The sequence below is a fragment of the Vicugna pacos genome, chromosome 19 (genome assembly GCF_048564905.1).
Source record: "Vicugna pacos chromosome 19, VicPac4, whole genome shotgun sequence".
In the NCBI taxonomy this organism is placed as follows: Eukaryota; Metazoa; Chordata; class Mammalia; order Artiodactyla; family Camelidae; genus Vicugna; species Vicugna pacos.
In genome coordinates this window covers 43,778,408-43,792,408 of record NC_133005.1, presented here as the reverse complement: position 1 = coordinate 43,792,408, position 14,001 = coordinate 43,778,408, and the positions used below count along the sequence as shown (strand labels likewise).

Sequence of the window (14,001 nt, the reverse complement as noted above, 5' to 3'; positions counted from 1 at the left end):
CCCTGCTTGGCGGAAAGCTGTAAGCGGGCAGGGCCCGGGTCCCTGGTCTGCTTTGTCCTTGGCACAGCACCCGGGAGGCTCAAAGAGTCACTGAAAACCAGTGTTTGTTCTGCTCTCACCCACGACAGGGGAATCTGTCAGCTTCTCGGATAGTTCAGCCATGTTGTAAAATGTGTAAAAAGGGTGAGTGGAGGAACCCCCGCTGCTGTCAGCAGCCCCTCCCCCGCCCCCGCCGGTTTTGCCTCCGCCATCCTCTAAGCCCCGAGTCTGCCCTGCTTCAAGGCTGGGACAGAAACGGGGACCCCGGGGACCACCCGAGGCCGCAGCCCGAGACGGGCACTTACCAGGCGGGTCCCCGGGGCCCAGAACTAATTCCACACGAGCAGCATCCTTGCTAATTGTCTCCAGCTGCACCTAACAGGCGTGCAGCTCAGCGGCGAGGCTTGTGGGAGCTGAGATGCTGTCTCCCCGTGGGTTTGCTTCTCAGAGCACTGACCCCCTCCTTTACCAAGGACATCCAGGGCATCCTGTCCTCTGGGAGCCAGACCTGAGCACAGCTGCTAGGGCTCAAACTCCAGCCCACAGCCTGCTGCTGCCTGAGCCCGGGAGCGGCTGCCTGTCTCAGAGCCCGTTTCCTGTCCCTGAGATGGGCAGGACCACTGTCAGGGTGCTGGCGGTGGGGGTGGTTCTGAGTATTTAGTTGGTTAGAAATGGGCTGTGTTGTTGTGACTCTTACAGTCAGTTGTGCTGTTGTTACTACACCCCGTGGATCTGTCTCGTGCCAGAGTTCCTGGTGTGGATTTCGAGGGGCAGGGGCAGCGGTACAACCGGCCATAACCCCACTTCCCACAGAGCTGGGACGGGCAGGGTGTAAGGATGCGGCTGCGGGTGAGTAGGGGAGCTTCCGGGTCCCTCAGCGGGAGGGCGCCGGGGCGGGGGTCCCTCGGGGGGAAGCCTCTTCAAGAAGAGCTTCGGAGCCGTCTTCCAAATGAAGACCTCAAGGTATCGAGAGGCCGAGCTGAGGGTCTTGACCCTCTGAATCACCCAAGGGGGCTCTCGGGGACGGTGGGACCCAGGCCCCAGGGTTGTCAAAGTGAGGGTCCGGGTGCAGGGGGGCTGGTGCTTCATCCCCGAGTGTGGTCAGCAGGGAGAGTGTGGCCGGCGGGGTCTCGGTCCCGGCCTGGCCCTGCACTGACTCCAGAGTCTGCTTTCTTAACTAGGTCGACAGTGACTTGGGTGCCCCTTAGGCTCTGGGTGGTAAGTGGGTTCCAGGCAGGGACCTGGAAGGGCCAGGGGAGAGAGGCGACCTGGAGGAGGCTGAACAGCTCCCGGCCATCAGAGGCCACAGAGCACAGCCCACCACTCCCCACATCAGCAACAGAAAGTGCGGTGACAGTGACACCAGGTCCCCTCTCCCCAGTGCTCACCGGATGTCGTCTGCTTCAGTTTTTCGTTTTTCTTTTTCCTCCATTTCCAGGGTTTGAAGATCCTGCCCAGGGTGGCCAGTTTGCTGTTCCTCCTCACGGGGGGAGTTCGAATCCCTGAGACCAGATATTCGGAGCGCACTGTGGGGGTTTGGTCCATCTCATCTGGAAGACGAAAACCCAGGGAGGGGTCAGTGATGACCAAGCCCACATGACACCCTGGGGATCCGAGATGACTCCCCTCCCCACCGGGGCCACCAGTGAGCCTCCAACGCCTGGGGCTAAAGAGGGTTTTCCAGGCAACAATGGTTCCGGTGGGGATGCGCCCATAGGTAGCTACGCACACTGTCTCCCTCCCGCCCGCAGCCTTCTTACAGCCTCCGGAAGCCCTTACAGCACTTTGTGTTGGCCACAGTGACCTGAAGACTCACCCAACTCCATAAAGGAAACTTCTCTGCCTCAGGACCTCTGCTCATGTCTGTCCTCCCGCTCAGCTCAGCCTCCTCTCAGCCCTGGGAACCTCAGCTGACTCTGACCTCCTCCAGCAAGTCTCCACCTTGTCCTGCCCAGACGAGGCTCAGTCCCTTACCCCAGGCTCCTGGGTCCCTCCCTGATGCTCGGCTGTCCTGGACCCCAGCACAGACCTGGCCGTGCTCCTCCTCGAACAGCTGCAGACGGAGCGTGTCCATGAATGGACAGAGGGAGGCTCTCCTGGAGCCCTTTCCTTGCCCAGAAAACTAGGCCACGCTGGCACACCCTTGGGATGTGCAAGGACAGACATCCAAGGGAGCTCACGGCACTGCTGTCAGTCATGTAAGAGACTGGTAGCAACCTACAGGCCCGTGCCCAGGGCACCGGCCAAGTCACTGTCCTTCCTCTCAGAGACCCTCGCAGAGACACAGAAAAGAAACACGCAGATCTGTCTGTGCAGATGGGAAAACTAGCCAAGATAAACCTCGAGGTAAAAAAATCGGCATGCAAAAATCACGCAGCATATGCACCCATGTGCGAAAGGGGGCTGTCCCCATGCGTCTGTGGGGCCCTCAAGAACCGGGGATCACTTGCTTTTTGGGGCCCTGGGAGGGAGGCCCTTCACCCGAGGCCATTTTATAGTATACAATGTGTACTGTTTTTTTAAGAAAGAAGATTAGTTAGAATGGAAAACAAAATGCAGCTAACACCACAGTGATGCCGGAGACCCAGGGGACCAACGTCGCCTCCATCAGCTGACCCCAGGCCCCCGTTCAACGGCACAGCTTAGACATGAGTTCACGTCATCACCTGGGACAGGGGAGGGACGTTTCTTCCAGCGGTGGCAAAGACCCACCCCCTACAGGCTCTGAGACTGAACCGCTTTGTCACTTGGGCGGAAGTTCGCAGACCTGCCAGTGTCCCCCAGCGTGAGGCTGGCACCTGAGCCCAGACTCTGGCCAAGATGCCCTGCAAACTGACATGCACATGCATGCGCACGCGCACACGCACACACACTAAGGCCCTCAGCCTCAGCTTTTCCCATAATCATCGTCCTTGGTGATCCAGGGATGAGAAGACTGCGTGTGGCCACAGGGCAGCCATGAAGTCTGGGAACACAGGGAGATGCACACAGCACGCAGTTTACTGACCGTATGCTAATCTGCGTGAAGGAGTATTATCTGTGTTTTAAAACTGCAGAGCTGCTCTGATAAACGTGCCACGCCAGCACTGGTGCCTTTCGGGAAAAGTTTTCATGGTAATAATTTATATTACAGCAGCCATACATAGCTACCACAGAGTGAGCGTGGGTCACTGCCTGAGCCGGGCCAGGTGCTGCAGTATTCTGCCCCCACAGGAGATGCTGTTATGCCCATCTTACAGACGAGCACACTGAGGCTCGGGGCAGGGAGCCGTTCTGTCAGAGCGAGGGAATGCCGACCTCAGGCAGCCTGCCTCCAGAGACCCCTCTTGTAGCTCTACGCAGCTTCTAGGGTGACTGGGCAAATTCATCACCCAGAGCAGGACACAACTGGATGGGGCAGGAACCAAGACCGTCCCAGGCCACCAGCGTGTGCGGCCACTCCCTCTCTAGCTGTTACTAACTGAGCGTTAACTGAACACTGGGGGCCGAGCGCCAGGGGGTCCACGAGGCAATCCCGCATGGACGGACGGCCCAGGGACGCCCTGTGTGAGAGCTTCTCCCTGCAGACTCAGCAAGCCAGTGAGGCGCCGAAGCCAATGGCTCCCGGGTGGCTCCCCACCTCGTGTGTATAACCCCGGCGCCCGGCCCCCAGGCGGAGCCCAGGAAGCGTGAGGGCGGGAGGGAGTCAGGGGAGCCCGAGGACCGGTCAGGGATCCCTCTGGTCACCAGGTCCCCAGCTCCAGGCTCCAGGCACGCGGGATGCAGACGGTCCTTCTCCCCCAGAGGTAGTTTATGCCACGTTACCATCCTCTCCCTTCCTTCCTCCGCCCACGGACGCCAGATGGGAGTCGAACTGGCAGTGTCACGTGGCCCAGGAAAGCTGACTGTCCTGGAGGCCTTTTTGGCACAACAGGGAAGGAACTGGCCAGGTCTCCCCAAGCCTCTGGGCTGGTTTGAAGAGAAAGAGGTTGCTCCCCAGAGATGCGCATGGAAGCAAGGAAGCACTGCCATCCCTTTGTTTACACCAAAGGAAGGGCGGCCGCCCCCAGAAGCACAGCCCAGCAAGGTCCGGTGAGTGTCCAAGGAAATCCAGAGGAAGGGGAGTCCGGACAGGACCACTTCCGCCCATCCATGCATCCATCCACTCACTCAACAGGAAAGTACTGACAGCAGCCATGCGCTAGCAATTACTCCAGGAGAACACGCAGAGGTGAACAGAAGAAAACCCTGCCCTCGTGGGGCTTCTGTTTACCTGTGGGAGGTGGACAGCCGGCGAGGATACTATGATCCCAAGCCTGCTCTCCCATCGCTCCTGCCACCTCCCTCTCCTGATTCTTCCTCATCACATTCTCACCCGGTGTGTGTGTGTGTGTGTATCCTGGCACGTACACACACACACAGATACACCTGCACAATATTTGCTGTTCCCTGCTGTGTCCCTAATTCGAGGGTGAGGTCTGTCTTTGAGGGCTGGTTAACAGCTGAATCCCTGGCATCCAGAACACGTGAGACAGGAACCCACATGCTGAAGGAGATCTTTCCAGACATGAGGATGGATGGACAGAACCCCGCACCTGCTCAGGGAGCTGGGGGACGCGGGGGCTGACTGTAAACGGAGGGTTAAGAAAGGCTGCTCTGAGCGGGCCTACTGGAGCAGAAAGGATGCTCCAAATGCACCCTGGATGAAAGGGAGCCAGTAGCGTAGATGGGAGCTGGGGCAGGGAGGAGGCCCCAGACAAGGTCAAGGGCTTGGAGGAAGAACACAGCAGATGAGGGCCATGGATGAGGCTGGGGAGGCAGGCAGGGGCTGGAACTTGATTCAGAATTCATCAGGGAGCCACTGGGAGCTCTCAAGCTCAAATGACCTGATTTATTCATTTATCAAATATCCGAAGTGGCCGGCAGGAAGGCACCTCCATCTGAGCAACTCCCCAGGGGCCTGCTGTCACGGGAGAAGCAAAGACCCCCCCAGGCCCAGGTGGGGACAGGCTCCAGAGGTCTGAAGGCTGTGCCCCCAACGCCCCCACAGGATGAAGCCCCCCACTCCCTGCCGGCCCCAAGGTGGCTCAGGCCCAGGGCCAGGTGGGGTGACGGCACCTTGTAACCCAAGGACAGAAGCTTCAGAAGAGATGCACCGTCTAGGGAAGGAACTGCTTACAAACCACCCAAGGGTACGACTGTGTCACTGACTGCATGCCCGGGGGTCCAAGTGAGCAAGAGGTGGGGTGGGTCCCCTGAGGACCGTGTGACCCACCCACCCTGAAGGGCGGAGTGAATGTGGGCAGGAGGGTGGGTGCATATGTGGATTTATGGGCACCTAAGCGGGTGGGCGTGCACGTGGGTGGGCGCACGAGCACGCGCAATTGAGAGTCGTACAGAGAGAAGAGGCTGGGTGGATCCCCGCTTCCCTCTATCCCCAGCCTGCGAGTTCACGCAGCATCTCTGGAGTTGCTGGGGGACTCCTCACCTCCGGGAAGACTCCCAGAGGTGCAGACACATTAGCAGATCCCTCCAGCCTCTGAGTGGCACCGTGCTGCTGAGTTCCAGGGCCACCTCTGCCACCTGTGAGGCACTAGCGGTTCATTAACGAAGAGCGCTTCCCCACATCTGCCGAGGAAGTACGGCAGGCAGCTACGGGGCAGGCGGGATGCCTCCCGGGTCCCCGGATGGTGGACGGGGCAGGCGCCAGCCCCCTGCCATCTCTGGTCCCACAGGCAACTGCAATCCTCTCCTGGTCCCCTCTGAAGCTCACCACAGACTGGGTGCACTTGTCCCCCAGGCCCAACGCCAGCCCCCTCCGCCATCAATGGCTCCCACAAATCGACAGGTCAGGCAGTTCTAGAACAGGGCCAGGAGGGACACCAGTGCCTTGAATGAGGTCCCTGAGATCACAGGCTCATTTCCATGCCTGGCTCAGGGCCAACCCCTTGACTCGCCCTACTCCCTCCCACCCCAGCTCTGAGCGCTCTCAGATACCATCCTGAGATGTGTTATTTACTGTTACCTTCTGTCTCTCTCTCCCACTGGAACAAAGTAAGCATTATGAGAACAGGAACTGTGGCCATTCTGTTCATCAAGGGTCCCTGGCATCTTTACTGGCGCCTGGGACCCAGGAGGTGCTCCCACAAACCCGTTTGACCTGAGTCTGGGGTGCAGAGCTGCATCCCAGGAGCCAGGATCCGGCCCCTGTCCATCCGACTTCAAAGTCCTCCACTAGGGGCATCGCGCATTTCTGCTTCCTCGTCTTCTGCCTCCTGACCTGCCTCTGTTCCCTTCCCCGTCATCTTCCCCAAACACAGTGGAAGGAAAGCCCCACTCAGTGGTTAGCAGGGGCCTTGTGCTGAGCAGCTGGTCTTGCGGGGAAGATGAGCGCTATCTCTATGTGGCAATATTGGAGCACAACTTTGTTTCTTTCTTTCTTTCATTCATTCATTCATTCATTCACAAATTCACTCCTCAAGTATCAGCTGAGCCCTGCTCTGAGTTTGAGACAGAGCAGTAAAGGCAACTGACACACTGTCTTGCTCTGCATGAAGCTCACCGGCTTATGAAGGAGGAATTAAACAAGCAAGAAAACAGTATGATGACTTCAGAATGTGAGATCAGCTAAGGAGGAGGCAAGCAAGAAGTGGGGATATGGAGCACCAGAGCATGGCCTCTGTTTCTTCAGTGAGTCCTTCCCTGCCCCCAAAGAATCCATCTGGCAATATGTGGTCACCATCTTCTATAAACAAAGTACCACGCCAGGTGTGTGAAGCAGAACAAAGAGGTGCTGGGCCCTCCTCTGCCCCGGTGGGCTCACTGACCACAGAGAAAACCAGGGTTCGTGGAATCACCAAGACAGAGAATTACAACTGCAGAGGACGCAGTTCTTCCTGCCTGGAGTGGGAAATCTCTGGAAAGGCTACGAGGGGTGGGGGCAATTTGGATTTGGGTTTTGGAGGTTGAATAGGAGTTGCATATAAAGTGAAAACCCTTAAAAGCATGATCGTATGTGATGTTTGGTGGATAACAAAGCAAGCAGGGAAACAAGACCTGATGCCCCCCGTCTCTAAGGTTCAGAAGCCCTGTAAAATATAAAGTCCACATATGCCATAGAGACTCCAACTTTCTATGGTGCCAACTAATGACCAACATACATGCACAGATACACAGACACAAAGTGATCATTATTGTCATCACCACTGACTATAAATAAAAGGAAAGATGATCTCAAAGTAAGAAAAGAATCTTTATTATTGACATATCAATAAATATATTGATAAATGAGAAAAGAGCACTGCTGTGCTGTCCTTAGTGTTCCTGATTTGCTGGCATGGGTCTGCTGCGTACTTGAACTTAAGACCTTAGGCTGGAGCTCTTGATTTCTGGTTGGAGGGGATGGAGGAGAGGCTGGAGTCCAGCCAAGAGGAGCTGTGTGTGGCTGTGACAGGAGCCTTGAGGGCACGGGACTCACTGGGGGACCTGGTACGAGACTGGCACTGTGGAAAAGCTGCAGAGAACATCAGCGTGGGCGGCAGACGGCTGGGGAAAGAGTCTGAAGGCCAGGAGGCCCGCTGAGAGCGGACAGGCAGGGCTGGGGCGTGGGGCCAGCAGAGAGGGGAGAGAGGAATCCAGAGATGCCACTGAGGCCGAGTCCTCAGCAGAGCTAAGGGAGCAACCAGCGTGGCCCAGGAACACAGACGGGAGAACCTAGAAAACCAAAGTTGGCTGTCCTCACCGTCGCCAGCAGCCACAGCACCTGCTGGGCACTTGCCGGGTGACAAGCTGTGTCCTGAGCACCCAACATGAATCAGCTCATTCCCACCAGGACCCTGGAAGGCAGATCCTTACCTCCATCACCCACAGTATAAGGAGGAAAATGGAAGCAGACATGTGAAACGGGTTTCCCAGGTCACGGGATTGTTATCCGGAAAACAGGACAACCTGGGGGAATGGAGCTGGGACAGAGAGGCTCCTTAAAGCGAGATACTAGAATCATGGCATGTAGGGTCAAAGGCCAGCAGCTTGTGTCCAGGCTGCAAGAGGTGTGGCTGGATGGCCTTCTACTAAGAAACCGCTGGGTGTCTTAATCAACCCACCACCTGGATGGGTCTGCACCTCCGAAACCAAGTTTACAAAATGGACTTAAAGTCTTGCAGATGTGAAAGCATGCTGGGTTTGACCTTCTCCACGCCTCCTGGAAAATTCTAGAGGAATGACTGAAGAGCCGGATATTTGGGGAGGACTGATGGACGCAAGCAGAACTAGGGTCACACTTGAACAGCTTCCAGGAAGAAGTGAGACCACGCCCCAGCGTCATGCTGCTCGGAACAGAGGAAGGAGGTGGCTACTCAGTGGGGCAGGGGAGGCAGGAAAGGAGGAGGAAGGCTGGATTTATTTAGAAGGGAGCGGGGAAGAATTCTAAAGGCCTGCAGCTCTCTTCCCAGCAGCCCTGCAGACTTTTCCTACAGCCCTGCGAGCGTATTCATCAGGACCTGTGAACAGTGACGGCCCCTGTGATGGGAAGACCGCTGCCTTTACAGTGTGGAGGAAACAGAGAGCCGGCAGCGGGCTCTGCCACCTCCTTGGGCACTTCGCCCAGCGCCAGGCACAGGAGTGAATGAATGAAGGGAGGAAGGAATGCATGAATGAATAAAAGAGACTGATTCCATGATACAAACACTATAGTGCAATCAAAATGCAGGCCCGTGGTTACTGACCACGACCTGAACCGCCTCTGTGCCCCTTGACTGCAGGAGGTAACTATAACCCCTAAGCAACTCCCCAGCCCCACGCTGGCCCGTCGCTTCTCCCAGCTTCCACCTTCCCCTCCCTCCTCATTAGCTGAGGTGCCAAGGAACACACAGAAAGAAATACAAGAGGCTGGCTGAGCGTCAGCGTGAGTAACGGGCCCCTGGGACACCAGGACTCAAACGAACACTTAATTGTAAGGGAATGTACCTCTGAATGCTCGAGGGGAGGCCACCGAATTCTTCTGGGTCCTCTGCCCAAGAAGACCATCCCAGGAGGTGGGGGTCATATTGTCAACTCCATCTGACATTTAGGAGGGGGAGGCTATGGGGGGGCCCCACATGGAAAATCACACAGCTGGTAAGGGGCAGGTCAGGCATCAGAGCCCGGGGTCTCAGACCTGAAGTTCACCATCTGGGCATGAAACCAGTGTTTCCCAAAGTGTGTCCCATGGAACCCCAGCATGGGCGATGCTTTGTGAATAAAGACACCTGGGAAAACACTCTACACAGAAAGCCTTCCCTGAAGAGCCCCACCACAGACCATCAGAGTAAAGGCTCTGAGAAGTCCTGCAGTGAGCAATCAGATTCGGCTGCCTGGCCGGCTCTTCCTAAACAGATGGATCAGCAAATGCCTGTTTACACCTTGCTGCCCAGACAACAATAACCACACAAAAGCTGTCCAGTGGAGTTTGAGCAAGAAGCCTGAGATTAACCAGTTTGAATTACTCCTGCTAAGTAGTGTGAGTGACGATTTATTTCCGGAACAGAAAAGTCTTTCCCCCAATATCTGTATTCCCAAGGCAACAGGATTCTCTAAGATCTTAGCAGAGGTTGGGCCTGAAAATTTCCCAGTTCCCCTCTCCCTTTCCAGCTGTCTAAGGCCCCCTAACCAGCAATGATGCTGAAATTAAGACCAGATAAATGGGCATCATTTATGCCTCTGACACCAGTGGAAAAATCAAGACATTATAAAGTGGCTTCCTTCCCCTCCCATGTACTGTGGAAAAAACAGCACATCTAACCATAAAGCCCATCTGTTCAGCATCAACCCCGTAATTCTGCCAGTGGCGGCTGGCGTCTGCCAGACATACGGCCAATTCTCCACGTGAAATCGGCTCAGACCTGTAAATCAAGTAGATCTAAAAAATGCTGCATGGAGTTTAGACCCAAGAGTGGAAACATGAAGACGGCAGGGGTCAGGGGAGGAAGAAAGTGGTTTCTAGAAAACCGGGAGTGTTGTCCTGGGCTCAGGAGGGTGCTCTGTGTCTGCACACAGCCAGCTCTCACAAAAATGACTTTGCAAGAAGCCCAAAGACTTGGGCAAAGACAAAAAGCTGGTTTTAGAGACACCCTCTCAGAGATCCTATTTTTACAGAGTGGAGAAAGATGAGCGTTTCTGAGGGAAGATAAACACTGAAATGATGCCTTGGGAGACTTCAGCATCGTAGGATAAATTTAGACGAACAATATTGTGCAACAGCTTCAAAGCTCAGGTTCCAACTCTGACTTTTTAAACTTCAACTGTAAGAGGAGATTCTTAAATAATGTCAGTCAACGCTTAAGGACCTCCAAACGTTAATTTTTTAAAAATATGCACACTTCTGCATTTTTCACAGGAATTAAACACGTTTCAAAGGCTGGGAAGATTTCGAGCCAACAGATTTGTATTTAGAAAATGTGTCCCATGTTCACTTTGCTTAGGTCAGGGATGGGCCAGCGTTTTCCATAAAGGGCCAGTCAGTGCCTCGGACTCCCACTGTAAGTATCTTAGGCTTCAAGGGCCGCACAACCACCACCCGACAACCCAGCTCTGCTGCCACAGCATGAAGGCAGCAGCGGATGACATGTAACTCAGAGGGTGTGGCTGTATTTAACTAAAACTTTATTTATAAACACCAGTGGCAAGAGGATTGGGTCCAGGGGCTGCCACTTGCCCACTCTGGCCTTACGTGTTACCCCTCTGGAAATGTCTTCAGCGGAAAAGCATGACTGGACACCCCAGGAAGAAAAAGGGGGAAAAGGAACAGTTCCTGATCTGAGCCTTTACTTCCACTCCTACCGCTGACCCCCAGCTCCAGGCCAGGATCACTGTCCTCACCCAACTCTGTAGCCTCCTCCCTGCTTCCCACGAGTCCTGCCCCTGCCCACCTCCCCAGGCAAACAGGGCCTTGCATCACTTTCCTGCTTCATGTCATAGTGGCTTCTAGGATGAAACATGAACTCCAACCATGAGCCCAGAGTCCTGGTCTTTGCTGATCTCATGCCACGCCCCTGCCTCACTCTGCTCTACTTCTGTCGGTCTGTCTATTTCTGCTTCTCATTCATCAAGCTCTCTCCCACTACAGGGCTGCCCTTGCTGTCAATTCCTCTGGAGGCAACACTTTTCCCTGGTGAACTCCTACTCATTCCACACGGTCCGATCCCCCACACCCACCAGTTAGATTTCCTGTTATTTTTTTTTCCACACAGTCTTCAAGGCAGTGTATAATTAGCTACTGGTTTTGTGTACATTATTTTAATGTCCATCTTGGCTTTTTGATCATGAGAGCAGAGACCAAGTGTGGTCTGGATAATGGCCTCCCGAGGCCCTAAAACACAGCCCAGGTGCGTCCAGCAAGGGCCCAGCAGGTATTTGACAACCAGAAGGAAAGGAGCTGAAGATTCTCCTGTGCTCAAGTTCACAGGCCCTGCCCGGCAGGACTAGTCCAGGCACGTCTGAAGTTTATAATCCGACCAGAACAAGGCGTGTTCACCAAGCTGGGCTCCCTTGTGGATCTGTGAGGTTCCCTGCCACGCTGCTTTTTCCCAGCTCATCCTCCTCCTGGCGCCTCGCTGAGAACTTACACCCAAGGACCAAGGATGTGGTGCTCGAACACCTACAAGTGTCTGCCTGGCTGCTGTCATCCTGGCTCTTGCTTCTCCACAGGCCCCTGTCCTGGCCCTGATACCTCCGGCAACTGTCATGGAAGTGACAGAGATGGAGACAGTCAGACAAGCCAGCAAGTCCATATACCACGCACTTTTGGGGAACAAGCGGCAGCCAGTGATGGGCCAGTCCTGGAACCCGCTCCTGCAGGTGACACCTGTCTGCTCCCTAAGGACCTCCTGCTGCATTTGGAAAACAGCAGCCTCTGGTGCCCTCAGAGGGGAGGGCCATCCCCAGTGGCAGGGGCACAGCTAAGTGCCCCCAGGCCCAGCCACCGTTCTCCATCATTCTGGGCCACCGGTGGCAGGGGGAGCGCAGCCAGCGCTGTCCACTCCCCACTGCACCCACACTGGACTGATCGACTCACACACCAGTCCACCTTCCTGAGTGCCTGCGCCGTGCCTGAGACTCGGCCCCACACAGACGGAATATAAATTCCTGGTTGGCAGGGTGGGAGGGAGAGGAGAGTGGGAAGTGGCTGCTAAATGGGTCTAGCGTTCCCATTTAGGAGCTCAAAAGTTCTGGCGTTACAGAGTGGTGACGGTTGCACAATACTGTGAACGTGCTTGCTGCCACTGAACTGTATCCTTTAAAATGGTTAAAATGTTAAATTTTACGTTAGGTGCATTTTACCTCAATTACAAACCAAAACAGCACATCCTGACCCAGTGGAGCTCCCTGTTCTGTCCTGAAGCCAGAGACAGTCCCGTGAAGCCCACCAGGAAAAGCGGCGGTTTCTGGGAAGAATGAGGAGCGAAGGGCTCTCCGCTTCCCCGCTCGCCTGCCTGCGTCTGAGTGCGGCCTGGCCCGGCGCCGAGGAAAGCCGGTGTCCCAGGGAATAAACGGCGCGATTATTCCAGCCGCAGCAGGGCTGCACCGGGCAGGGCGGCCTCCTTGTGGACTTAATGCCGACCCGCTTCCGGGCCAGCCTCCAGGCCTGGCCTCTGTTCACACGTGTCAATGCAGCCCTTTGCAGAATTAGGACTCCAGGGTCCAGAAGAGAACTGATCAGGATGCCAAACAATAACCCACACACATCAAGGCTGTGATTCACACAGATTTGAAAAAGCCATTAACATAGAAAGCCTCAGGCAACGTGCAAACTTTGCAATCATCCTAAATTAAAAACTCGTTGAAGGGCCCACATGTCAAAGCGTCCTGACTGTGGGGACAGGAAACGGGGTTCACGCAACTGCCACGTGGAGGCACCACCTCAGCTGACAGCAGAAACACGCTCCTTGTGGCAGAGAACGTCGGAAACTGGCCACACTGTGAGCCAGCCGGGAGCCGACTACGCTCCTTGAGGCATGTCCAGGATGCTGGCGGGGTACTGGCCCCACGGCAGGTGCTGCCAGGGCTCTCCAGGTCCTGGAGTCCTTGCACCCTGGCCGTGGCCCTGTCCAGCTTCCACGCACTTTTGCCTCTAACAGCCCAAACCTGCGCCCTCATCCCTGAGGCTCCTGCAGCTGCCTTGTCCTTTGCCCTCGTAAAAAGAGGGGAGGCAGTGCTGGAGGTCCCCGCAGCCTGGCCAGCCTGAGCCAATGACTGGCTTCACACAAGCAAAACTCAGTGCCCCTGCCTCTGGTGGGACAGACTCAGGGTGATCTGGCTACAGCTTCCCTCTGCTCGACGGTCCTGTCGCACACACCACAACAGAATTGCTGACTTCACTGCATTTCTTGTGGGAATGACTCATGACTCCACCAAGGCAGAGGGGCAGGTGTGTCTTGCCCACCACCATCAATCAGGGCAGCATCTGTCACAAGGTCAGTCCTCAGGAAGGACCCCTGAAGGCCACTGCGGGTTTATCCTGACAGCTCGGCGCAGCGGTGCCAAGCTCAGGGTCCATGGGCGGGAATGGACTGGGTGTGGACACAAGCTCTCATTAGCTGCTGAAACTTGGACGAGGAGCTTCGCCTCTCTGAGCCGCAGGTTCGTGACGTCTGTGAAACAAGGATGGCATCAGCACCTACCGCAAAAGATCGTCGTGAGGGTTAAACGAGCTTACGAACAGGGAAGATTTAACATGCTGCCCGGCACATGGCGATGTTTAATAAACGCATCTCCGTCACCACCTTCCCCAGCAGCAGTTTCTCCAGGCTCCTTGGGTGGCCTGCCTGAATCAGTCTCTGGCACACAGTAGGCACTCAATAAATATCTGTTGGATGAGTGAAGATACAGAGATCCTGGGCTAAGTCTCACAATTTTCAAGGGAATCGTAAAAAGCACTTTAACCAAGTCTTGAATGTTCAGCAGAATGGATATTCCCTTCCAAAATCAAAACACCAAAGATGAATGCAA

At 55.4% G+C, this 14,001-nt stretch overlaps 1 protein-coding gene across 2 annotated transcripts in view; it reads right to left on the bottom strand.

The window, feature by feature from the left end:
- The window catches only part of PHACTR3 (phosphatase and actin regulator 3), a 177,507-nt gene that overhangs the window by 66,307 nt on the left and 97,199 nt on the right, over positions 1-14,001 (bottom strand). For both annotated transcript variants that reach the window (XM_072943606.1, XM_072943607.1), the window contains exon 2: positions 1,428-1,589. In XM_072943606.1, the coding sequence (XP_072799707.1) occupies positions 1,428-1,589 (162 nt within the window). The remainder of the gene's footprint in view (positions 1-1,427; positions 1,590-14,001) is intronic.